This window comes from Cyprinodon tularosa, unplaced genomic scaffold (assembly GCF_016077235.1).
Source record: "Cyprinodon tularosa strain WSP-4 unplaced genomic scaffold, ASM1607723v1 ctg232, whole genome shotgun sequence".
Lineage (NCBI taxonomy): Eukaryota > Metazoa > Chordata > Actinopteri > Cyprinodontiformes > Cyprinodontidae > Cyprinodon > Cyprinodon tularosa.
This window is the reverse complement of record NW_024038870.1, coordinates 1,061,199-1,089,118: the sequence shown is the minus strand read 5'-3', so window position 1 is coordinate 1,089,118 and position 27,920 is coordinate 1,061,199. Positions and strand designations below refer to the sequence as shown.

The window sequence follows — 27,920 nt, the reverse complement described above, 5'->3', positions numbered from 1 at the left end:
ACTTTTCAAGGCAAATGAAGAGAATCTATGAGTGATGATAACATCGTCCCATAAGTTCTGTAAAATGAGATATATTGTAAATCCTATAGAGCTAATTGAGTGTTTATAGAGGTTTCCAGGAGCAAGACAAAACTGCTGCTGGCTATCTCCACTGACACACTCACACAAACTATACTGTCATGCATTATAGCTTTAGGTTCTCTACATTCTGAAAGGTCAGCATTCCACAAAGTCCTGCTTTAACGGTGATTGTGACAGCAGTGTTTGCTGCTCGATCAGTCTGTTCCCTCTTTCAAGTTTGTGGCCTCTGTTGCTCTGTTAGATCTGTTAACTAGTCTGGCAATGATCTAACTGACAGACTCTAGCTGTTTCCTGAGAGTTGAGTTTTAGCAGGAACCCAGCTGAACTCATATGGTTCCTGTGGAACCAGCAGATCTATGTCCAGTCTCTTCTGCTCTTTATCGCTGTCAACAGTCCTATAACCGAGGCGTGACATGGCCCCTTTACAAATCTCCTGAACGCGTTTGACCTTGTTATAGGGAAGCGAGGTGCGCCATGCCTGGGAGACATCAGCAGCATTCCTAGAGGTGATCTGAAAAGCCTCTTTCCTGCTGCCTTTCCCCTTTCCGTGGGTTACTCTGTAGATCCATTCCTCCATCTCACCGGTCATCTCTAAACCTACAAAGTCATAAATATCATTGATCTCCTTCAAAGGGTTGCGTGCAACGTCTTCATACCGGATCATTTTGTAGCGACCCTTCAGAAACGGAGGAGGCTTCTGCATCGCCCTTTCATTGATCCGAACATGGCTCCTGCAAATCTCCTGCATGACTTCATACTGCACGTTGGCTGCTGGAACGTTTCTCTGCTCCAGGACAATGGCGTTATCTCGGTCAAAGGCTTTGGCTGATTCCTCTCTCGACCTCATCACGGCCCGGGGGTCTCTAATGAGGTGAATGATGCGGAGGTCCAGGTTGGGATCTTGCAGAAGAGGATAAAGAGACTCCAGCTCAAAAAATCTAGTTTCTTTTAGAACCACATGACTGTAAGTGTGACATGCCTCCTCCACCTTCTGAAAACCTGAAGAATCACATTTTTTTTGGCACTGAGTCTCATTGCTTATCTGTGTGCGTGGTGTGAGGGGGCAGGCTGGGGGCGAGCACAGCGCCCGACTCTGGTACCACATGAACAAGGTGGAAACATTGTAGTTTTCCGGCATGTAGGCATCCATTACTGAGAAGTCACACTGGTACAAGCTCCGCATCAGATCCCTCACAGCCATACGAAGAACTCGTGCACCAGGTTTCTGCAGTTTGGTCCACACGTGCCAACCGGGCTCCATGAGATAGAAAACAGATGGGTGCTGACTGAAAGCCTGACCCAGGAAGGATGAACCTGATCGCCATGACGACAGCAGCAACACATGAATTTTGCCTTTAGGGGGAACAGAGTCACAGGGGCTTAACTGGATGTACCAGTTGCAGAACATTACCACTGCTGCCCCTTGCAGGACAACCAGGAGAATCATAGTGTTGAAGTTAACTCTGCAGTGGGGACTCATGGCTGGAGATCACTGCAGGTTTCAGGTGCAGAAGACCATCAGATTTTTTGCTCTTCTCTGCAAAACAAGAAACACAAGAAAAAGAGAGAGGAACACCGATTTTATGATGGGGTAGTTCATAAAAACAAACAAAAAACAATGATTTCTTTGCTTGTATTTTTTTTTTTTTAGAAATATGACAGATTTTTCTTTTACCTATCAAAGGTCCATTTACTTTAATTTCATTATTTGTATTTTATTTATGTCATTACTTCACTATGCAAAATAACGCAGTCATGTGCAGTAATTGTCATTTAGTTCTGACCAGCATTGTAAATCATAAATCCTGCTGATCGTACATACTGTGATCTTATTTTATTCTTATATCTCATTTAAAGAATTTTATAAAGTAATTGTGATTCTGATTGAATGAAAAAAGACCAATAAACACCAAACCATCCTGAAAACTCTCATGGCCCTAGTTCATTTTAGATTATATGAACTGAATACTTTACAGTGACAATTCAAATGCGGAGCAATTAATTTTGGAAAGTGTGATGGAAATTAAGTTTTTAAACATATTCAATGTTCCAAAATAAGGATAAATGAATAAGATCAGTAATAATAAAATAAGAACACCTCTGTAAATCGATTATTTGTCTTAAGGCTAATTTATACTCAGAAACCAGGTTGTCTTTTCTTCTACACCCCTAGCCAAAACACATCCATAATTTGGTGCTCTGATATGGGATTTATAGTTCTGAACCCACAAGTTGTAGTTCTGATCCGTAACAGCTCCATAGAGCAATGCAGTGTCATATTAAAACATTACAGGATGTATTTTACTCACAGCACGAAGGGTGGATTATTAACACCTCCTTTTCTTTTATGATGCATTTTGGGAAGTTTTCTGTAACATCATCGATTAATCAGTCTCACATAGAAAGTGATCCACCGAGTCATCCTGATCCCACAGTTGTCTAAATGTGTTTGCTTTAGACCAGGACGTACAGCAATAAACATCCCCTGAAAGTTCTGTATCTGAAAAACTAAACAGCACTATAGCAAAAATATATATTTAAAAAAGGCTGGGAGACACGCCTCTTTGACTAACACAATGCAGCTTAACCAGATTGTAAAACTACAGCCAAAAAAACTGGCACCAAGTCAGAAAATAAATTTAAAGCTCATATTCAAATATTTGCAGAGCTAAGGAAAAAGTTTAACAACAGTTTTACAATTCTGATATAGAGTATGTCAAGGGAAGATTATTTGAATAGCACAATTAATGTAATTAAATTCAAAATGCTCTACATAAACAGAACTTAAGAATAACAAAGGAAAGTACACTGAAGTTGCAAATTTAAAGAAGCTTAACAGTAGAAGTCCCAGAGAATTTCAGGCCCCGTCCACACGAAGACGAACCCTGGCCTAAACGCACAGATTTTATACCAAACCAGCCTCTCATCCATACGACGCCGGCGTTTCGGGGGTCTGTAAACGATCTTTTTTTTATTCAGCCTTCAGAGTGGGAAGATTTCGAAACGCCGTTTTCGCGTTTCCATCTTTACGCTCTAACCGCTTTTTTTTTTTTTACACGCATGCGTCATAGCGTCGCCTCTAAACACGCATGCGCGACACAGTATCAAAACAACAATGGTGCCGTTGCTGCTAATGCTACTCACCCTGCTGTCGGGCTTACAGCAGAATCTTCTTCTTCTGGAATATCTCCAGGAAGAACAGAGCAGTATCGACGACATAGTTCAGCACCTGAATTTGACTTAACCATGAAAATGGACCCGCAGGGCAAACATGTATAAATATAAGTGCGCATGCACAACATTTCGTCGCTTATTTTTGCTTTGGCACCACAGCGCCACTTACAGGCCTGGCATACATTTTGCAGCGTTTTCATGCATTCGTGTGGACGATCACATTTATTTTACGTCTCCGTCTTTACGGCAAACGTTTTGGAAAATATCAGCGTTTCGTGTTCGTTTTGACTTCGTGTGGACGGGGCCTTAGTTTTCATGCATTACTGAAAACTACGTTTTCTAAACCTGTAATATGGGAAACTCTGAGTTTTCTGTTTCAGCAAGAAAGTTTACCAAACCTCTCTTTCAGTCACGGTAGTAACATTCTTCCCAGAGTTAACCTGGTCACGAGCAGGTTTTCTTCAGTAAACTCAGTGTTCTCTGTCTCCGCTCCTCCTACAGCCAATCATGTTGTTTTGATTCCTGATTTTATCACACTTTTGTCGTATTTTTGTGCATTAAAAGAAAAAATAATTCACTAGGTCCGTTACACACATTAAGTTTTAATAGCAAACATTGCATGTCCGTTTGATGAGGATCTTATTAAAGAATGATAGGCACTTTTTTACAGAGAGTTAAATATTTATAGGAAGAGGATTCTACAACTCAGTTGACAGGATATGAGATTAATTCATATTGGTTTGTTTAATAAGAGAATTTTATTTTTATTCATTTTTACAGTACATGAAGAGTTACTAAAATTATTTTCAGATTAAACAAACATAGATTCATTAATTCTCTGAGGGGAAAAGGAATTACTGTATGGTTAGGATTAGGATTCACTCCATGATAGCAATCTACCGAGCCTACTGGCACAATCTAAAGCCATTCAATGGAACTGATCATTGCTAATAATGACCATTTATTGTGATGAAAACATCCGAAGAGGCTGAAAACAATTGTATTTACTGTATAGTCAGTGTATTCTCATTATGAGTTCGTATGAAATCGTACGAAAAGTTATGCACCGTAATTTCGTACGTTTTGGACGTTTTTTTCGTCGTATGCACATGTGCATCTGACGCACAATTCCCGAATATAGAATATAAATTACAATTAGCCCTAACCCTGACCCTAACCCTAAGATATAAAACAGCAAGCAATGTAGTTAGAGACATGAATAAGTGATGATTGCACTGTTTTTCTCAGTTTTACGTCCGTCCACGGATCTGCTTTTTTTTTCTGTCTGCCAGCGCATGCGCACTGATGTGGTTTTTTGAGGAAAAATGTCCAAAACATACGAAATAGTGTGCATCACTTTTCGTAAGATTTCATACGAACTGATAATGAGAATATGTTGGTATAGTAGAAGACATGATCCAAATGAGGAAGATATGATGATGAGATGATGAACATATTCCATCTATTAGAACCTTTTCAGACTTAATCTTCACCCACTTACAGATGATTTCACCTAAAAAGATACCAAATAAACCCATAGCCTAATGTTATTGTGGTCACAACAGACCGTGGTAAGCCATTTTCATATGTATTATTTTTACTGAATATGCTTTTCTTCTCCACCTTCGCTGCGTGTATGTGAGAGATTGCTGCAGAGGCAGTAACACAATGCAATAGAGGTTTTGCTGTCGCCAAATGCTCATCCAGGAGCAAATCTTACAAAGTCACTGACTGGATGCAGTTAGTTGGTTTTCCCCTGATAGAAACTTTTACCAATCCTACTGTATTATAAATTGTCTATGTAAAGTGCCTTGAGCTGACATGAATGTGAATGAATAGGCACTACATAGAAATGATGACCACAGCAAAAACCTCTTTAGTAAAAAAAACTACTGAGAATCCAAATACTAAGTCTAAATAACAGCAATATAAAAGCACTTTATACAGTATGGAATACAAAATTATCAATTATCCTGTGATGAATAGGCATGCATGGTGTTTAAACAGGTCACCTACTGAAATCAACTACATTCCCAAAAACACAAAGGGCCTTATCTTCAAAGATTCCAAATAAGGGGTGTTAAATTGCAAGTGCATTTTTTTTTCTAGTACATACAATAAATTGGGTGTGTTGTGGCTGATCAACAAAGGTTGCTAAGCAATTGTGCAGATGTGCAAACCGGATTCAGCTCCACCCATTAAAATAAGCATTTTACATGTTCTACAGTCAGTTTGAGAGAGGGAGCAAAACAAAGATAAGTTTCAAAGTCATGGAGAATAAAGTAATAATAATTATTATTATTGAAAACAATAAAATGATAATATCAAATTATATTTATAATCCAATCACTGTGCACCTTCTTTGAAGATCTGCTCAGTGCCTACAAACACACACTTGCGTCTGTTTTAAGACATGCAAAGTTTAGACCCAAAGTGTTTTTAAGTTTTTAAAACCTTTTCTTTGTTTTTGTGTTTTTTATAATAAAAAAATAAGGAACATAAAATGTTTACAATTATTTTAAAAAACAACCAGTGTATCAGATGAGATATTTGGAAGAAGATTTGCACATTTTTCCAGACATTCCAGAACATTTCCAGAACACTTGACCAAACATGGAACCATAGTATTGTTGAGATATATTACCAACATGGAACTAAATCAGTGGGCTGAACCATCTCCGTTGCCACCTGAACTACCCCTTTTGTTCTTGTCCACAATGGAACTACCCCACGTTACTCACAGCACGGACCAATCAGCCGATGCGCAGACAGGAAGTTCCCGCACGTCATCCATGGGTTAAAAAGCGCAGCGCGAAAAGACTCTTTCTCTTTTTCCATGGGTTTGCAGCCCGTCAGGAGAGGCCCCTTTCACGTGAAATATCAGAAGAAAGCTGACTGGAAGTAGCTTTCGTTTTCCTTCATCGAAAGTCACGGATCGCAGTGTTCCATCGTGCATAGCAACCGCGCTGACTGGGAGATAGAAAGCCTTTGAAGCTGACCGCGGAGTTTCATTCTCCCCTTTCTTGGACGAATCGGCTGAGAGGACGCTCTTTTGCCGACCACCTCCTAAGATCACCTCCTGAAATCCCTCCTTTCCAACTCGTGAGCAGATCAACCCCTCTGCTGCGGCCCGAGCTGACTGAACTTTCCCGAGGGGCGGACCGGTGGCAGAGAACCTCTGCCCGACAGAAACCAAGCTGCGGTTGCCGTGGAAACGCCAACCTCCCTCGGACGACGCATCTCACAGTAAAATCAATTTACTTTCCTTTTGATGCATCAGGATTGCTGTGCTCAGGCGAGAGAAAGGCAGTTTAGGGTTTTGAATTAATGCTGATGTTCTTTTTTTTTTATCTGTGCTGATTAAGGGTTTGTTTATTTGGTTAAAATAAGTGTGTGCTTTTTACTTTCTTTCTTGGCTTTTCCTGTCCTCTTCGTTGTTTCTGCTTTGAGATAGAGATAAAGTTATCACATTCAGCCACGTGGGGTCCCGTGGTCGCCGCCATCTTGATTACAGGTCGCCCCCCCATTTCTCTTTGTTCCCCTCACCGCGTGGAGAATAAAGGGGGGTGGTCCCCATTTAGCCACAACCATTCACACACACACATCACTACATTGTCAGGCAAAAAGGGGTTTTTGCTGAACGCTGCTATTGTTAATACATGTTCAATAATTTACCAATACTAAGCTGGATGTATTAATGTTCATGATCGATTGCACTGTTATCATTACACCTGCTGCTTGTTAATGCATTTAATCATTTGCTGATTTTAAGTTGGATGTATTAGTTTACACTGATCAATTGTACTATACCTGCTGCTAGCGGACATTAATGAATGTATTAACATCTGGCATATTTTGGACAATTTCAGACGCCAGGAATAGTTTATTTCGTTGTTTCTATCTCGTTTAATTCTTTATTTTCGATTTTTCTTTTATTTTTCTTTTGAACTAGTCATTTAATCTACCTCGTGTTTATTTTTCTAGTAGTGTGTAGTGTTTGCATAGATGTTAGATTTCTGTAATCCTGAATTATTAGAATAAAGACATCATTGGTTAATCTGTAGTGGTTTTGGTCGTTCATATAACGGAGGGTTTATCACTCAGAGTAAACTCGATTCCTTTTGGTAATAGTGCGAATAAACAGAGATAGAAGGTTCTTTATTGATAATTTAATAGCTTTGCTGATAACTTAACCGGGGCCACTAGACTGGTGGATACCTGGATTTTAACAGCCGATCCCGGAACCCTCCAGTTGTGGATCAACAACCGGTAAGTAGATAACTCAGGGCTATAATTATCCACCTAAGAACACTAAATTGATTTTGGCCTTCGATGTTGAATAGGATAATAATTAACTATAACTCCAGTTCTAGTTAACCATCTATTCATTATCTGCAGGACATTATTTTTGCACAACAGTATAAAGAGTAAACATTAACCAGAGTATGTCCATGCAGTTTCATTTACTGTTATTCATGTAAACAGGCCTCGCTTTATCAAAATACGTGTCCTTGGACAAGGTTTAATCATTACTCTGGCATAATGGCATCCTGCATAATAACTCTTGTTAATATTGCCACCTCTCCAGATAAAACATACATATTAAACAAGCTTTACCTGATCGTATGACTTTGCTTAATAATGCTTTTCGAAACAAGACTTCATCCTCAAATAGGTGATCAATCTTGTTTTGTAGCCTGAAGACTACATAGTTTGGCCTACATTTAGTTAATGCAAAGGGGAACAATTTTTTCTAGTCCTTTAAAATATAATTTTACTGACACTGATTGCAAAATGCTGTCACATGCTAAAACAGTGCTAATGCACTGACCTGTCTTATAAAAAGAACCGTTCCAGTAATGGTCAGATACACATTACTTTAGTTCCGCGGTTCTCAAAGTGTGTGGCGCGACCCACTGGTGGGGAATTGAGACGTGACAGGTGGGGCGCGCCAAGTTCCGGTGTGTGTGTGTGTGTGTGTGTGACTATAAATGTAGAATGTGTGAGAGCAAACTGTCATTATAGCTGTATGTTGCCGCTTTTTAGACCAATCAAACCCACAAAGTAATCATTACTAGCCTACATGCAGTCTAATTAAAAGAACATTAGATATGAGAAAAATTTCCCCTGGAACTGAAGTGCCAAAATAATGATTGACGTGACGTCGGCATATTATTTGTAACAGAATAAACTTTCGCGCCCCAGTGTTGCCAACTCAGCGACTTTGTCGCTATATTTCAGACCCCTCCAGCGATTCTTTTTCAAAAAAACAAATCTAGCGCCTTTTGGAGACTCTTACGTGAAAGCACGTATCGTTCCTTTTCTTGTCCTCCAGCGGCAGGTGCTGCCGTGGGGCGCCTCCCCCGTCCCAACCCCGTTCTCCCCCGCTATTGCAGGAGTCCCTATCAGCGCTGCAGTCAGAGCAGAGACACAGCATGTTTAACTTTTGCGTCCAGACTGCAAATAAAGCGCGCATGCGTCGGGATTGACGGCGCAGGTTGATCATAAATAACTGAATTTGAAATATTTTATCTTAAATAAATAACGGCGTTTGATTCACACAGCCACATGTTCATGTTTCTGGTTAGGAGTGGAGAGGGAGTATCCACTCATCGGGCAGAGAGCTGTGTGCATTCTTCTTCCCTTTGCCACATCATATCTCTGTGAGATGGGCTTTTCAGCTGCTGCTTCAATGAAAACAAAATACAGATCTCAGCTGAACATTGAGCATGACTTGAGAGTGGCAGTATCAAGCCTGCAACCCCGTTTTGAGAAACTGCAATGCAAAACAGGCTCATTGCAGCCACTAATGCAGGGATAAATAGACCTGTCTTGCCAGATGGATTTCACTTCTTTTCTTTTATTAACAGATTGCAGAGTGGCACTTTAATTTTTTCTATCTTTGAGCTTGATACAAATTTTGACACAGCTGCATTTTTATTTTCTTTATTTTTGAGCTTGCTGTTATTTGATGTAGATTTGTATTTAGATACTACTTGTTACTTCAATAAAATTGGAACATTTTAAGATTGTTGAATATTTCATTAGCATTGTGTTGGGGCGATGGGGACAGGCGGGGCTTGAAAATTCCCCCTTGTCCAAAGTGGGGAATGACAGAAAAAGTTTGAGAACCACTGCTTTAGTTTAACCTTTTCTGACGAAAAGCTCAGGTTGTGCTCTGCTCACAGTAATGTCTAGTGGTGAAGTAAATCATTCCAAGGAGAAGTTTCTGTTTATCTATATATTGGTCCATCTCTGCGCTTCTGTATTAGAGCATAGAAACAGACCAATAACATCTCTGCAACAAAGCCTACACATCCTGGTCATAAACTGTTAAGATGCTTACCGTCATGTCAGCACTGCAAATCAATAATTGTAAAACCCAGGCTATATATCCCCTCATAAACAACCCCATAAACAAGTTGCAGTGGACATAGTCAGCTCTGCTCAGAATCATATTAAACATAGTTGCACATAAACTTTTTTTTTTAAAGAAAAATAATTGAGCATAAGAAAATATGTTTGATGTGTTTACTTCAGGAATCTCATCCAAAGTTGAAACACTGATATTTAAAGTCTGTTTGCTGTAAGCTAGTAAAAACTGATCGTTAGCCAATAAAGCTGATTCTGATTCTTTATGCAAAGAAAGCTTCCAAGAAAGAGGAAACAAAACTGAATTAACAATAGCCCAGTGTTGATTTTATAAACTGTTGAACTGCAGAAGGGGTTTTGATCCAAATCTATAAAATCTGACACTTCTTCTTTTAATAATAAACATGCAATTTGTCAAACATGACAAAATATAATAATAATAATTGGATTTAGTAGACTAATAGGAGATTTTCTGGGCCTTATCTTTTTTTCTATCTAAAGAGCCTTTTATACAGGACACTTGGCCACTTTCTATTGACTTGTGTATCAGCATATTTGAACTATGACCACATTGTGTGTAGAACCTCCTTTAGATTTGCTAGGCGCAGTGCATTAATTGCATCCTTAGGTGGAGTTTGCCAATGGAAATAATGGATTTCAGAGAACTGAGGTGCTCTGAAAACCCCTAAAAAAGCTTTTTTTTTTGTAAATGAAGAGTTTAAGCTGACCTGCATGCATTCTGTGGCTAAAGGTTTGCTAAGATGGAAAACCTTTGTAATGCTTTTAATAATACATTTAACTGGTCTTTATTTTTTATTCATCAAGATCAATTCAGAATGTAATGGACATAGAATCAGTATGATTTGGTAGGATATACTAGTTTTCCTTGAGACGATATTTGTCATGAACTGGCTCTATATGAAGCACTGCTTTCAGCGTATTGCAGTTGTGATATTTCCCACACCACAATTGTCAAATGTTGTTCTGCTGGACCATGGTGGAGACTGAAATGCTGAAGAAAGATGTTGCAGTTGAAGAGAATTTAATGAATCGATAAAAAATATTGTGAAACAATTGCAAATGGACCAATTTTGAAATTCTCCCCGGACATTTTTTTAGGTATGAAAAGTAGGACATGTCGGGGGGGGGGGGGGGGGGGGGGGGGGGGGGGGGGGGGGATGACATCTGGACATCCTAATTCAGACTGATTCTCTAACTTTTAGCTGAGCCCTTTGTAAATGTTTACGGGAACCATATACTCCTGAGAAATGAATGTAAAGAATAGACTCAAGACCGTAGATCAACTCATGCTTTGTGAAAAGAATATGTTTTAAAGACCAGCCTTGCCTAACAGCCAATCATTAACTGTAACCACCAGGCTCCAGCTCACAGAAAGAACTATTTTCTTGAAGGTTATAAGCTCTGATTATGGGTGTAGCATACTATAAAAGCCTCCTAAACTTTATTTTTAGAAAGGTCGTTCATTGTTTTTTGGCATCCTCTTATATTTAAATAAGGCATCAGTGAAAAACAAAAACTACAGACAAAACAATAGAGATAGCTATTTGTCAGCATCCTGCCATAAATGTATGACTAAGGAGTCTTCGGTGCTCTACTGAGAATAGGGGTGCATGTTGTAACATGGACTGAACTTAAAAAAAGAGAATGCAAATAAAAAAATGATCATAAAATAAAATCTAAATTTGACTTTGCTGCAGCTATGGTCTTGCTATCATTAGGCCAGATCCTACATCACTGTCATGTCTTCCTGTTTCACTGTGTTTTATCTGCTGGAACAATGTGGCCCTCTACTGCTGCTAGTTTAATATACTACGAAAATTTATTGAATGGGATTATCAATTCTATATAGCAGCAGATTTAAAGTTGTAAAAATTTAATTTTAAATTAAACTGTGGGTGAAATGTTAACATTGCTCAAAGAAGATACAGATGGGAATAACAGATTGACATCAAGCTGTTTTATAAAAGCAGATCTTGGAGTGTTTCAGACTTTTTTACTAACCTGTACATAAAAAAGTATGATTATTATTATTATTATTATTATTATTATTATTATTATTTATTTAGAACAAATGTTAGAGGCCTCAGCGAACACAAACTGTCTGTATGTCTTTATAACAATGGCAAAAGTCCCTAGCATGTTTCTTTTTTTGTTGTTTCTTTTTGTTCAAAGTTTAATCACAGTCTGTAATGTGCCAGACTTGCAGGCTCTCCTTAAAGCTAGAGCTAAAACCACCCAGTTAATGCCAATTTAACTATAGTCTCTGACTTAAGGTTTTCTATCTATACATATAGATAGCTCTATATTTTGCAATATAAGATCAATTTGATAAACATAAACAAATATAATAAGGGTTGAAACTAACAAATATTTTGCAAATCGATTGATCTGTCGATTATTTTTTCGATTAATTGATTAGTAATCGGATAGCCAAAGTTTCCTTAAAGAAGAATTTTTATGAAATTAAAACAGGAAAAACTAAAACTTTTGCATTTGAGGATTTCTGGATAGAGCATACTGACAGATAAAAACATTTTTTTTTAATATTAAATGCAACATGTTTATATATTTTTTAGAATTTTAATATAATTACTGCTCTAAATGGGTTGCTCTGTCAGCTAAAATATTTTACACTCTCTATACGTCTTTACTCCAGTTAATGATTAATTGATTACTAAATAAGTTAACGATTATTCCAATATATATATATATATATATCTCTCTCTCTATATATATATATATATATATCTCTCTATATATATATATATATATATATATATATATATATATATATATATGTTTAATCAATCAATGGCTGAGGATATATGTAAAATATATCTAAAAATATCAACACAATGAGGGAAAATGGGTTACCTCTGCACAAGCAGTCTGGTAGTTTTTGTAGTTGAGGCAGTCACAGTTGAAGAAATGGAATGACTAAAACCCCAATTAACACAGATTCCATTGAACATATGCAGAACTTGTTATTTTATATATACCATTCATTTTGATAGCTGGCTAAAATATGACAATATATAGTGATATTGCAATATTGTGATAATATCGATTTTGGTCCAAGTTTCATGAGACGGATCGTATTGCAACACATGTGCCAATACTCACCCCTATGGAGTATAGCTATTTAGTATGGCTAAATTGGATACAATTTATTTATAACATTTGAGTAAAAGTAATCAAATAAGCTGAGTGTAAATTGTTAATTTTAGTTTTAATTCTATTGTTTGTTTTTTCTGGTTTTGAAGTTTTATTTCCTGTAGGAACATTTTTTTGCACTGTTGGAAAACATTAAATGTCCAAATATATCAGTTTATTAGCTAAGACCTCTTTGGAAATCCCCTGACTGTTAGAAACATATTACTTCATGAAGGTCACTAATTTCTTTAGCCTGTTCATTAATGCAACTAAAGAATAATGAAACCTTGGGACAGGGACTTAAGTATCAGTCGACTTGTTCAGATCTGAAAACAAATTCTTAGCTTTTCTAACATGTTCCACCTCTCCTTAACCCATACTTAGTTCTGCCCCTTCTCTCAAATAGATAAACCGTCACAATAAAGTATTTACCTGCTAAATAACCACTTTTAAACTTACGAATACCTTAACTCATAACAATGGATGGTCATCGCTCATAAAATGTAATGATTAATCGCCTCACTTTTCTAGATTTTATTGAAAGAGAAATCTTTAAAAGTCCAAATGAGACACTGATGATAAACATGAAAGATCTACCTTCATACAGAATGGAATGGAATACATTAAAGGACAATTCAGCTACAGGGTTAGATATTTAAGTTCTCAGCTGACTTGGTGAGCTACATTTAGTCCTTTGTTGCATCACCTCTGACCTTTAAAAAATCCTTCTTTATTATTTTTCATGTGTGCATAGCTTTTACAAGATCAGCCATGAAATGTGAGTAAAAGATAAAGAGCAGCCAGTTTTGCACAAGTTATAGATTAGATTTTCATAAACTAAACCTGGCTAAACACTAATGCAGAATGTCTTCATAAAAAGTAAAGACAAAAAAACAGTTTGAACCGTTGCTTTTCCCTTTTGGATAATCTGCGATAGTAGCTACAGTTAACCCATATGCAAAGATATCTTGTGAAAAAAAATACTCAGTTCAAGGTTTACTCAAAGAAACCAAGACACCGAGTTTCGCTGTTACTCTTTTCAGTTCATCAATTGTTAAACTAACCATTTTCTGAGTGAAAATTGATCCTACTTGAAACAAAATAAATAACATTATTTTACCTGAATATTGGCTCTTAATTTGTTTGCCTTTAATCCATGTTTTGGAGATAAGAAGCTAAATTCTGAAATATAAAAAAATCTTTAAAATCTTTTTATTACAGCAGAACATATTCAAGTGTTAAAACTATATCTGAATTTATGCAGGACTAAAGCCCAAAATCTTTCATACAGCTGAAGGGGTTTGGTTTGAAGTAATTTTAACATCTGGGAGGGGCCAAGCCTGAGGCCTGACTTCAAACTGATAAACTTAAGATTAGGGTGGTGGCAAGGAGGCCAGTCAACCTCTAAAACTTGTAAATAACCACTTAAGATTAATTTTCCACAAACAGAAATATTGAGATAGTTTTTTAGTAAAGACAAGAGGCATTTTTTCCTGTTTTGCCAGTAAGGTTTTCTAAACTTACAGTATGACTGTAAAGGGTCATTTTAAATGTAAACATTTAAATAAATTATATCTTTTTCTTTAGAAAAAAAACCCTGTTTTGGTTGAAAGAATATCATTTTCGACCTAAAGCTATGTTTATGTTAACTTAATCTTATTTGCAGAGAACACAGAAAAAGCATTGATGAAACTCACTGCTCAAATGACAACAAAGTCTTCAGTCATGCTGAAGGTAAAGCACGACAAAAACAAACTTCGATACAACATGGTGGTGGCACTATGTTGGTATGTTTTCCTTGGCAGGGCCATAAAGAAGAAAGCTGTCAGATTTTCTTTTAGGTTTCAAGACCTGGCAGCTTAGGCCATGGTTGGTCAGGTTGCCTGGTGTCACATGCAGGTTTGCAGAACAGGAAACAATGAGACACTCCTCCTGTTACACGGCTGACTTTAAAAAGCATAACAGCACGGGTGGCCATATCTCGTCCAGGAAGCAGATTGGATGAGCCAGGACTATTATAGAGAGACAGAGGGGGAACAAATAACAACACAAGCCGTGTTGGGGAGGCAGCAAATGTGTGAAAGGGAGGTTTTAGGCATACATATGATACATGCTGTCTCTCAAATTGAAAACTTTTATCTATTTAAATGTCAACTGTTCATACTTACCTTAAAGGAGGCAGGATGATGAAATGAGACTAACAAGTGCACGACTGGTGCTGCTGTTAACTGCAGTAACCAGCCAAGTCAGCACGTGAACACGCAGAAATGCTTCATGGACAGAATATGTTCACAGCACTGCACAGGTGAGGCTGTAATGCAGTTTACCACGTGACAGTTTACCACATGCATATTTTATGACAGCAAATAGAACCATGTTAAGTGACATTTCTTCTAATACTACTACTGAAACAATCGGGACTTCCTCTTGATCAATTGATGTTCCTAGGACAGTGGGAATTGCAGCATGTAGCCAATTAATTCGATGCAGATATACGTGGGTTCAGCACTCATTAGTACTGGTGTCAAACTGGTTCCAGAAAGGGCCTTGTGGCTGGTGGTTTTCGTTCCCCCCAAGCCAGTAGCACACCAGACTCCAGTCAATCATCAACTCATCAGGTAAGTACTGAACTCAGTTGATGTGATGACTGGAATCTGATGTGCTACTGCTTGGTTGGAAAGAAAACCAGCTGCCAAACGGTTGCTGGTTTTCTTTCTGGAACCAGTTTGACACTCCTGCTCATTAACATTAAAAAACTGGACATGCATGTGTATTCTGTCATAATTCCTGCCCCTAGTTCCTTTTTACACTATAAAAAAATTCAACCATAAAGCTAATTCTGCCCCAGTATGAAACACCTCTAGAATAAGTCAAATAACAATATACTGTGCAGGAATATAATTAAGTGAACTGTAGAAACACATTCGTTTCATTAACTTAGTAAGGAAACACTGCAGATACACTATATTGCCAAAAGTATTTGCTCACCCATCCAAATTATTGGAATCAGGTGTTCCAATCACTTCCATGGCCACAGGTGTATAAATTCAAGCACCTAGGCATGCAGACTGTTTTTACAAACATTTGTGAAAGAATGGGTCGCTCTCAGGAGCTCAGTGAATTCCAGCGTGGAACTGTGATAGGATGCCACCTGTGCAACAAATCCAGTCGTGAAATTTCCTCGCTCCTAAATATTCCACAGTCAACTGTCAGCTGTATTATAAGAAAATGGAAGTGTTTGGGAACGACAGCAACTCAGCCACGAAGTGGTAGGCCACGTAAACTGACGGAGCGGGGTCAGCGGATGCTGACGCGCATAGTGCGAAGAGGTCGCCAACTTTCTGCAGAGTCAATCACTACAGACCTCCAAACTTCATGTGGCCTTCAGATTAGCTCAAGAACAGTGCGCAGAGAGCTTCATGGAATGGGTTTCCATGGTCGAGCAGCTGCATCCAAGCCATACATCACCAAGTGCAATGCAAAGCGTCGGATGCGGTGGTGTAAAGCACGCCGCCACTGGACTCTAGAGCAGTGGAGACGCGTTCTCTGGAGTGACGAATCGCGCTTCTCCATCTGGCAATCTGATGGACGGGTCTGGGTTTGGCGGTTGCCAGGAGAACGGTACTTGTCTGACTGCATTGTGCCAAGTGTAAAGTTTGGTGGAGGGGGGATTATGGTGTGAGGTTGTTTTTCAGGAGCTGGGCTTGGCCCCTTAGTTCCAGTGAAAGGAACTCTGAATGCTTCAGCATACCAAGACATTTTGGACAATTCCATGCTCCCAACTTTGTGGGAACAGTTTGGAGCTGGCCCCTTCCTCTTCCAACATGACTGTGCACCAGTGCACAAAGCAAGGTCCATAAAGACATGGATGACAGAGTCTGGTGTGGATGAACTTGACTGGCCTGCACAGAGTCCTGACCTCAACCCGATAGAACACCTTTGGGATGAATTAGAGCGGAGACTGAGAGCCAGGCCTTCTCGTCCAACATCAGTGTGCGACCTCACAAATGCGCTTCTGGAAGAATGGTCAAAAATTCCCATAAACACACTCCTAAACCTTGTGGACAGCCTTCCCAGAAGAGTTGAAGCTGTTCTAGCTGCAAAGGGTGGACCGACGTCATATTGAACCCTATGGATTAGGAACGGGATGTCACTTAAGCTCATATGTGAGTCAAGGCAGGTGAGCAAATACTTTTGGCAATATAGTGTATGTGCAAAAGGAAAAAACGAAAAGGATAAAATGTATAAAACCCTTAAAGTTTAGAACAAGAATTAAAAAAACACCAACAAAGCTAGAAAAACTATGAAAAATAATCTTAAAACAAAACCATACTTGCAAACTCGCAACAACCTAACCTTGACAATATATAAAAAGCACTATAACAGAAATAAATGATAAAGTATGAGACATAATAGCTCTAAACTTGTACTAGTCTGAATTATTGCTTCTATAGCTTCCTTTTAAAAACTTAATAACCTGTTTTAGGTCTTCAAAAAGGCTTTTCAACAGCTAAGAGGTAAAACAAGGCCCTGAAAACCTGTAGGCCTTTCTGACCTGAGCTGAAGGATTTATTACCAGCTGGAAGCAAACCCTCTCTGAAAGTTAGGGGTGAGTATTGGCATGTTTGTTGCAATATGATACATGTCACAATACATGGGGGAGTGTTGGCCTAGTGGTTAGAGCAGTTCACTTGTGCTCTGAGAAGGTTGCAAATACCAGGTTCGATCCCCACAGCCTGCACTCTGGGTTCCTGAGAGAAATCCTTAACCCCACACTGCTCCCTGGGCGCCACACAATGGCAGCCTACTAATCCCCAAGGGGTTGGGTCAAATGCATAGTGAGTTTCCCCATTGTGGGACGATAAAGGGATTTACAAGATACAATATTATCACTATATATTGTGATATTTTTACCCAGCTATCAAAATGAAATGTATAGATAAAAAACAAGAGCTGTATATGTTCATCAGAACAAGATAGTGATAATGTGGTTATTTTGGTGTTCATGTTGTTTGGGGTTTGTGTCAGTCCACGTCTTCCACTGTGACAACCTCTACTACAGTTATGGTGCTGCGCCGCACAGCAAAAGGGCTCCACAGCTCTATCTGCCAGGCTGCAGTGCAGCGGTTGTCCATTTGCCCCTCATTATTTTAGGTTAAAATGTTTAGTTTTTTTAAATCAATATTAGGAACTGAAAAACCTATATTATATCAGGCAGCAAAAAATCATGATATATCGCCAAATCAATTTATTCCCGCAAACCTACCCAGCTGTTGACAGTCTATGTCTTCTACTGTGACTGCCTCAGCTTCAAAAGTGACGCTGCACCTCAGAGAAAAAAGGGTTCCATGGCGCTATCTACCAGAGTGGCGATGCAGAGGGAGCCCATTTTCTCCTATTTTTTAAGATAATTTTTTCCTTTTACACATGAATATTAAGAACTGAAAGATCTATATTTTTTGGGCAGCTGAAAATCCCGGTATATTGCCAAATAGATTTTGTCCCACACCCCTCCTGCAAGAGTGTGCATTTTACATCCTGATTTAGCTGAAGGAAACTGAACTGTCCAGTAGTGAATATCCAGATCAGGCCACAAAATGACTCCCTAAATCACAGATTAAATTTTTTTCTCTCGTTAATTATTAGGACTAAGGATGTGAACAAACACTACTTACACTTAATTGTTGATTAATGGTCTACTAGATAAAAATTAGTTTTATCCAATTAATCTATAATGTCCACCTAAAAATAATTTGTTTCTGTGCTGTAATGTTACCACTAGCCACTTAGAGGGCGACACTGCTCACTTGTAAGCTGAGCCTTAGTAGTTTTTACAATAGATGTAATGCCAGAGCGGAGGCATTGGGTGTGTCCAAACATCCTCCCTAATCACTATATAGAGAACCAGATAGTGGTTACACCATTTTAAATGAGTGTCCAAATGTCTAGTGGATGAAAAGTAGTGCATTCGAAATTTCCCACAATGCAACTTGCAGATATATCCTGGGGTGCTTCGCGAGAGCTCTCGTTGTAAAGCGTTATGGGATTAATTGTGACAACAACCCGCTGTTGCTGCAACAGATAACAAAGATGGTGCATGCACCGTGTGGGGAGGCGGAGTCAGTGATGAAGAGGGAGGGAAAAGTAGTGATCATCTGTCTGAACGGTCAGTTAACTTAGTTCACCATAAAGTCCACTATATAGTCCCCGCTATATATCATGATTGAGGGATTTAGGGGTTAGGGTGGACGTTACGACACAGCCAATGTGATTTCTTTCTCTTTTTTTTTTTTTTTTACTTAATTTGGGAAAATAAAGTAGTGCAAAATGCCCATGGGCTACATGAATTCAAAGATAGGATTACAGAAATCTAAATTACACAATGCTTCAGTGCTTTATTTTGCACACTCAACAATATTTCTGCGTGCTGGCTGAGCTGTTTGCATGTGATTCTTTTCCCCCCCATGCTGGATATGCATTTTGTGGAGTCATACCGGGTTTTGGCCATGTTGTTTCGCTGTGAAATTTCTAGCGTCCAAAAACCAAACGTTTTAATCATTTTCGGTGGCAGACTTTTAGGTGCATCACTAATCTACATGCTTTTATTCTCTCTGAAAAGTAAATATTAACTTTTTCAAATTGTAGTTTATCACACTTTTTATAAATAGGGAGAGAGAAAAAGGTATTTTCGATCTTCTTTCGTACAGTACATTTGATGGAGACGCAGATGTATTGTAGTTGCACAAATGAACTAATGGTAGGGAGTGCTGCTAACAGCACAATGTCTATTCAAGCACATTGCTGGATTTCACTGAAAAAATAGAGCTAACACAGTAGCATCCATTTCATTGAACAAAATTGTCTAACAGCATGTCAGAGCAACATCTTTGAATGGCTTTTTTACATTCCTTCAAATTTCAATTCATAAAGATTTCACATATTTTATTAATTTCTTTATTAAGTAACCCAAATAGGTTTCTATTTATCATATCATATAAATATGCTTGTTCTATCTTATAAATAAGTTTAATGCATAAGAGATTTTTGTTTATTTAGCCAGTATTAACACAACTTGCCTGATAAATTATTAGTAGCATATTCTAAGAAATCTTTAGCCATTTATGTTTTGGAAGGAAGAGGAAAATCGACCATACAAAAGAAAGTGACCATTACACAATGAATCGTTAGTTGATAGATAAGATAAAGAAAACTTTAGATTAATTCATTAATCAGTAACTTGCTTCCCTGATAAGTACCTTTAGGGTGTTTGTTTTTATGGTGGGTGTGTGTACAAAATCATCTTCATTCCCCAAGCAAATCTATATTTCCATATAAATAAAGTAATCTGACCCTAAAGATAAACTCAGTCAGGGATTTGAAATTGTCTTAAAGATGATGAGATCAAAAACTGTATCAGAGAGCCTAGTGAAAGAGCTGATGTACCGAAAGCCAGGAGAAGTGCAAAAAATATTCATAGAGAAAACTAGAATCTGTATTAAAGTTGCTGTGAGAACCGACTTCCTTTTTGTCTCAGGAAGATGACCTTTAGAGTGGCAATGCAGAGACCTTTTCCCCAGAATGCAAAGGTATAAAAAGGAAGTCATTACATAAACAAAAGGTAAATACATGTGCGCACATAGGTTAATGTTAATGCAGAATGTGAATACAGACAGTGCCACAAAGCGGAAATTCAGTTGTTAAAGACAAAGACAAAAAACAGAATAAATAGCAAGAAGATTAATACCAAATATGATATAGAAAAGGCAAAATTAGAATAGAAATAAGAGCACAAATGCAACGCAAAAAAGACATTAAATACTACCACGGTTTTAACCACATGAGAAGAAAATCAATAAAAGCTAAAGTTAGTAGCTTTTCTTATGTTTTTCAGATTTAGAAACAACTTCTTTCTCAAAGCTCTATAACCAAATATCTCCCTGCTGAAAATCAATATACCGCCAGCGCATTTCATAGACTGTTCCAGCATAAGCTGCACTACATGTAGATACTACTGTATGCCATTTTCAGTGTATGCATGTGTTCTCATTTTTACGCTTTTTAAGTACTTACTCTAGTGACGTTCACTCTTTGTGGAAAATAATTAACTAATGACTGTTTATTATTATGTGTATTTTGAGCCACTCTCTTTTAGAAAAATGTCAATATGGTGACATAATGTCATTAAAGACTTCTGATTGTTTTAAGAACATATGAACTCAGACTGGTCGGCTGATATTTTTGGCTGATTTGTTTTTTTTTTCTTAGATCAGTATCGGCTATGTGTTGGCTGATGCATTAGAGCAGGGGTCACCAACTTTTTTAAGGCTGAGGGCTACTTTATGGGTACTGACTCATAGGACGGGCTACCAATACTGACCTATGAACTAGAGGAGTCGGCGTTCACCTGAACTTCATAGATAATAAACATTTCTATTGTTTCTTTTCATTTTTTATTTGCTTTTAGATATTCTCATTATGAAATCCATATAAATCCTCAAATGTTCTAATTTATTGATATGATAAAATGCTTCATAAATGCTTCAAAATAAGAGCTTCAGTAAAAAATAACATTTCAGAATTAGTCCACTGGTAAATTGTTCTGTTTTCAAAAGATGCTGAAGGCACCCAATGTGTCAGGGTTAGTTGAGGTTTGAGGACCCAAACGCAGAGGCTGAGGTGATTTCTTGTGGATTTAATCAAAAAGGTAAACATAGTGATGTTATGAGATGAGCTTCGAGGCGTGTGTCGAGTAATGGAGGGGGCGTTTCCCCGAAGCGCGTGTCGAGGCGTGATTCATTTAGAGGCGGGGCCAAAATTAATGACGTCTGAGGCCTCGCTACCGTGATACCACATGACCGCTTCGGGAAGTGGTTCGGGAAGCGCAAGAATTTTGACAGGCATCTAAACACCCTCAGTGTTCAGTCAAGATGTGGGAGTTTGGAGGAGAGCTGCTCTCAGCTGGATAAAGTTTGGATAGATTCTAAGAATAGATTGGTTGTTTTTCCAACCAATCTAGTTGCTTAAAACTAATTTGGTTAGAATAAACAATGTAATGATCAAAATTTGAGCAAACCACCGGACAAAGTCAGTGTTAACACGTTGCTGTTAAGTAGTATTTTCTCCCTGCTATGATCATCTGCATAGGTGGCGTCAGCTGTAAGAGACAGGCTCTCACTGTAGAAGTTGATGGTTCAAGACCTGCCTTTAACTTTTGAAATTTATGATTAAACTGGCTGATGAGACTAATTTGCATTGTTTTGCCCGAGTAAAAATATAGATTGGGTAAATTAGGTCGGTTTAGTCAAAAGATTGGTTGAACACAACTTCCAACCTGATTAAAACCAAAAATCGTGGAAAAACTATCATGTTTGAATAACAATGACTAACACCTTTCATTTTTCTCATCATTGCTCATCAAAGTAAATTCCCTCTGGGATTATTAAAGTATTTCTGATTCTGATTGCCCAGTTTTACCCAATTTGCACAAACACTTTCACTGTCTGCTTGAGTTTATTTAACTAAACTGGCAGAAAAACTGTGCACCTTAAATGATTGTTCTAAGAAATTTTACACTTAAAAAATTACAAAAGATTTTATCATACACACCAACCATTAACAATTTCAAGGGAACTTTAAAGGGGAAAAAAAGAAATATAGATTTTATTACAAACTGTAGTTCTGCTCTCCACCAGTAGGTGGTGACATGTTCACATGAAGCCTCATGAACTGTGGGGATCGTTGAAGCTATTTGGCCAAACGGTTCAATGCCTCGTGAGGCTTCATCTCACCATCACTAGGTAAACAAAGGCAGGAATGCAAAAATCCAACTAATAATGAAAAGCAAACCAGAACTATGGAGACATCAAGGGAAAACCAAACACGAGGAGCCAGGGAGAGACAAGGAACGTGGACAACAGCATGGGAGGACAGCAAAGACAAGGAACCAACAAAGAGTGAGAGCAGAGGGAGAGAATATATAGCAGACAGAGACAAAGGAAGGGCTAACGAGCTGACAAGGAGCAGGTGTGAGAGGAGACAACGAGGGAGCCAAGGGGAAAGGAACACACACACACACACACACACATACACACACACACAAGAGGGCAATAGAGAACAGAAAAACATGAGAGCTAACATAAATCTAGAAATTACAACAAAACTGGAATTAAACCAATAAAACTAGAAAACAAGGAGCAAAGTAAAGAACAATAGAACCAAGACCATGACACCATGTTGTCCTTGAGGGCCCCTTGGTGCCCACGGGCACCACGTTGGTGACCCCTGCATTAGACCATTCAGCAGCAATGCATTGTCCCCTCCATTAGCAAAGCCATTGTTAAAATTTGTAAAAAAAAAAAAAAATAAAAAAAAAAGTGTTTTATTTAAATGTAGAGTAGTGTAAAATATATCATTATGTAACTTTTTATTAAGTAAACTGAGGAAGAAAGAGCTATTTCAGCTCTTAAGAATCACAGCAAAAAATATGGGCAGCACATATTGGAGACCGGTTAGGCTAAGTCTCTACTATGACCTGCACTCAGATCTTAAGGGAGGCTGAGGGCCACAACAAGAACGGTTCTCCTCACCATGGGCTCCAACTCTCACACCAAGTACAAGAAGTAGACCCTTTCCAGTCCTGATGGGTCTGAAGGGGCAAAAAAATTCTGTGACGGCACCTTAAATTTAATTCTAAAAGCCTAAAAAACAGCGTGATATGAGCTTGTTTTGCACTGCACTTCATCACCATTCCTGCAGTTGAGTTCTGATGTAGCTGTACTGGACAGCATCATTCTTTGAAGAATACACTGCTAGTGACGCTATATTGTACATTGTGGTCGGTTGTATTCAGATTGAAATGGCTAACTCTCTAAATTTAAGTTGCAGTGTAGTACCCAGTATTCAGTGACATAGACAGCGTCTTCCTCCTTCTCAAAGTTCTGTTGTCCGAATACTACAAGGGCATTATAGATCTTCGAAGTTTTACCTCAACTTTGGCCACTGAAATGTTATCAAAGGTTAGTAACTTCTTCTTTAATAGTATATACTCCTTTAAGCCCATATATTTATGTTTATTCATGTGACGTTTGAGCATGATTTGGTTTCCTTGCATTGTTAGTCTGAAATGAGGCAGTGAACTTTGATATGACAAAATTTGCTTCAGCTGCAGACCTCATTTGTGGGGACTAGGTGATTAATTGATAATCAAGCCTGCCAGTAATAATATTAAACTAAAATACTAAATAAAATACAACATATTCTCAATTTAATTGAAACTTCGGAGAGTAACTGTGTCATCAATTTACGTGTAGAACAATTATATATATATATATATATATATATATATATATATATATATATATATATATATATATATATATAAACGTATACTTTTTTATTTTCCTCAGCAAATATAACCCTCTAAAAACTGATCTTTTAATTGTTAATAAGTATTGATTACTTCACTGGAGAAGTTTAGTTTAACTTTGTAGATATATAATAATAATTGTTTAGTTCACAAAAGGTTATGTAAATGGAATATGTATATTCCACTCTGTCTGTAGATGGCGATGAGTAATTAAAATAGCTGATTATTTAATTAAGAATTGTTTTTTACTTTTCATTTGAAATTCAGAAAGTAAATCATACAACTATTAAGTCCTGAAAATTTCAATGAGCTATGATAATTATTTCTGAAGAATAACTGGTGAAACTGGTGAACTGGTGAAAAGTTTTAGTTCTTGACTTTGTGACTTCAGATTTTGATTACTTCATTAATAACTATCTTAGAATAATAATCTTTGTATAACTTTAAAGCTCTTGAGCCCCTTTTTCTTAAAATGTGAGCGTTATTAATTTTAAGTAATTTAATTTTTTTGTCACATGCCTGTATTTGATGCTCCCAGGTTATAAAATGCATTTTCATGACATTTTTTAAGGGTTTAATGAATCAAGACATGAAAGACGTGTGATCCGACTTTAATGATTAATTACCAGTAATTACAAACAGGTTGTGAGTTTTTCTCTCTTTCTGTTCGAAACTTGAGTTTAATCCTAATTTATTTGAGCCTTCCTGAACTTTATTTCCAGATAGGACCACAAAAGTCTATGTAACGCTTTTGACTATTGTCTCACACACTCCATCGCATTTATGATTTTTTTTTTTTTTTTTTTTTTTGTGGGAGGGGATGCATATATAATCTATCATGAAAAAAATAGTTAATAAAAGCAAAACAGAAGTTCTCTTTTACACTGTTTGCCCCTATGAATTAACTTATGTGCGAATATTTTTTTTCTTTCTTGTCTGAAAGGAAAAAAAAGAACTTAAGAAAAAATTTAAATCCGTCCGAACTGAGGACAAGAACAATGGCAAAGTTTTTTTATTGATTTATACAGTTTTAGAAAAGAAAGAGCAGAAAAGTTCCTACCTCGGAGTGTTTCCCCGTCTCGCTGTTTTTCTGCGGGGGTCGTCCCTCGGCTCTCTGTATCCCTCCGCCCCGCGGTGTGTTCCTCCGCTCTCCGCTGCAGTAAGCACGCAGCTCTCTGGGACGTGTCCGAGAGGTTCTGCGACCCTGGACCGAATGGGCAGGGGGCTGGACTTGGGCTGATGGGTGGAAGGGAGAGGCGGGTCATGAGAAATTTCTCCTAAGTCTAAGATGGGAAATGGAAAACCGAAAAACTTCCAGGAGGGGCTCAAACTGCAGCCTATGCGAGCGACCAAGGGTTGCTAGGCAACCAAAGCCTTGACTACCAAGGCTGGTTAAGAGCCTCATGTAACCTGGGCCTAGACATAATAAGGCACATTCCTCTTGCTGTTTAGAGTTCTGACTTTTTTAAAATAAAAAATAAATAGTCCAGTGGGCCATAAACCCCACGGTTTGAAATTATCTGTTGCTGCCTTATGAACTTATGAAGTTTTAAATCAAACTGGCCATATAAACCAGTCTCCACTAGTATCAAACTAGCTGTTTACATGATGCTTATACCTTGAATGTGAAGTGGAAGATTTTTTTTTTGGTTTGTTTGTATATACTTTCTTTTCAATTCCATTCAGTTTATTAATATAGCGCCAGTTCACAACAGGTCATCTCAAGGCACTTTACAGTTCACCAGATCATACAGTCAAACTGATTCAAAGTTTTCTATCTAAGGAAAACCACTTCATTGCATCGACTCATTGACTTGAACGCAATCCCTCACACTAAGCATGCTTGTAGCGACAGTGGAGGGAAAAACTCCCTTTTAATAGGAAGACCCTCCAGCAGAACCAGGCTCAGTGTGAGCGGCCATCTGCCGAGGGGTTAAAAAAAAAAAAAAAACAGTCCTTGAAGAAAGTGGCTACCTAGATTGTTCTTTTTTGTCCAAGTTAATATTTTTACTGGTGCTAAATTCATGCTTAGTATGCTGTACACAAGCTGTGAAGGCGTTAGCTTTCTCTGTGGGTTTGTAGTTGGGTGGGGGTTTGAAATATTTTCACTAGTAAGCATGTCTATCCTTGGGTCTTAAAAAAACTGACTCCAAGTTGAACAAATGCAACTTTGCTTCTCCCAGAGCTTATCCAGTTATTATTTTTTTTAAAACACATAAAAGTGCAAGAAAAACTGGACAGAAGTGTACAAACATGGTAGTGTCACACATTTCTTCAACTATATAGAGAGAGAAAGAGGAAAAACATGTCAAGTTATTTCCTCTCTGCTAGAAATGCAATATTAAGGATATATAATATAGGCTCTGAATGAGGAGGAAGAAAGCAAGACTTCTTAAATCTCTTGTTGTGATTCTATAGTTAAATTCTATTCCCAGCCTGCTGGGAATTTATGTTTCTGATACTTTAAGATGTTTATTGCCCTCCCCTGTAGGGGTGGTAAAATATCTTATTTAATCAGATATTATTTCAGCTGTTATATACTGTTTATGACACACAGTCCTACTAACTGTGTGTTAGAACAATAGATGAAAGAGTGATTCGAGCACTAATCATGGTCAAACAGTTATTTCTGCACATACATGGAATAAATTCACCACAACTTCTGTTCAAAATATAAGATTTTATTAACAAAAATCATTCAGCTCCACGTCAAACATATTTCAGTTTAACACTCTCAACTAAGACTAGTAAAACTCAACTAAACTAAACTAACTACTATGTACAAAGAGGAAGGGGAAGACGGTTGAAAACCATATTACAGTTTAAGATGGATTCTGTGTTTGAAACCAAAGTTTATCTGGAAGAATTTGGGATGTGATCAAATTAGCTTTTCACTAATTTTAAGGACATTGGAATGTTTTCAGACCAATTCACAATGCAAATCCATGAGGTGAATAAAACATTATTTGGCCAAATAATGTTCTATTGAATGATTTGCTTAATCAAGAACCAATAACCTTTAGCTAAATGATTCTTTACCCTCTTTGAAATAGCTAGCAGCGAATAGACATCAGGATTCCACTAAATGACTCTTGGTCAGACTTGGTATTGGAAATGTAATGAGCATCTGAGGAACACATGAACACTAATGTTACATCAGTGTTTAAATCCTTAGTGAATAAAGCTTGTCTAAGCTTTAGCAACAGCTCAACACATATTCCTGTAGCATAGCGTAGCATGCAGTCCATTCTTTAGCATCAATTAGCGTTGTCTTTACTCAGCAGTAAACACGCGATATGATTAGCATCATCAAAACACACATTGCTTGTTCTGTCCCTAATCATGCCAGACCTGCAAACCTTTTTCCATGTCCGTTTGGAAAGCTTGAGTTTCATCCAGTTTTGCAGCTCTGCAGTCAGGGGTTCTTTGTCTCAGTCTCACAGCAGGGGTCCCCTCAGTCTCACACCAGGGCATGCTCCTCATCCAGTTTGGCTCTGTAAGTTCTGAAACTCATGAGAAATGTGTTGCAAAAGTTCTGTTTGCAGCAGTTAGGTTCTGAAGAGTTCTGACTCATCCTTGATGGTTCTGGGGATCTGGTTTCCCTGGGGCCTGCATCTCCACTGTGGGCCACAGTGGGCCCCAGCTTTGAGAGCAGGAGCAAAAGCAGGCTGGATCAGACGAGGGAGAAAAAGAAAAGGCAAAAGAGAAAGAATCCTGTGTGCTCTGTGGTTTTGTTCTGCCCTCACAGAGGGGG

At 38.0% G+C, this 27,920-nt stretch overlaps 1 protein-coding gene across 1 annotated transcript; it reads right to left on the bottom strand.

Moving 5' to 3' along the window:
• Positions 1–326: 326 nt before the first annotated feature.
• Positions 327–25,491, bottom strand: LOC119784709 (carbohydrate sulfotransferase 6-like). The gene is made up of 2 exons (XM_038286905.1): positions 25,227–25,491; positions 327–1,618 (listed from the first exon to the last, which is right to left on the bottom strand). The coding sequence occupies exon 2, from the start codon at positions 1,559–1,561 to the stop codon at positions 362–364; it is 1,200 nt and encodes a 399-aa protein (XP_038142833.1). The 5' UTR covers positions 1,562–1,618; positions 25,227–25,491; the 3' UTR covers positions 327–361.
• Between the last annotated feature and the right edge of the window lie 2,429 nt (positions 25,492–27,920).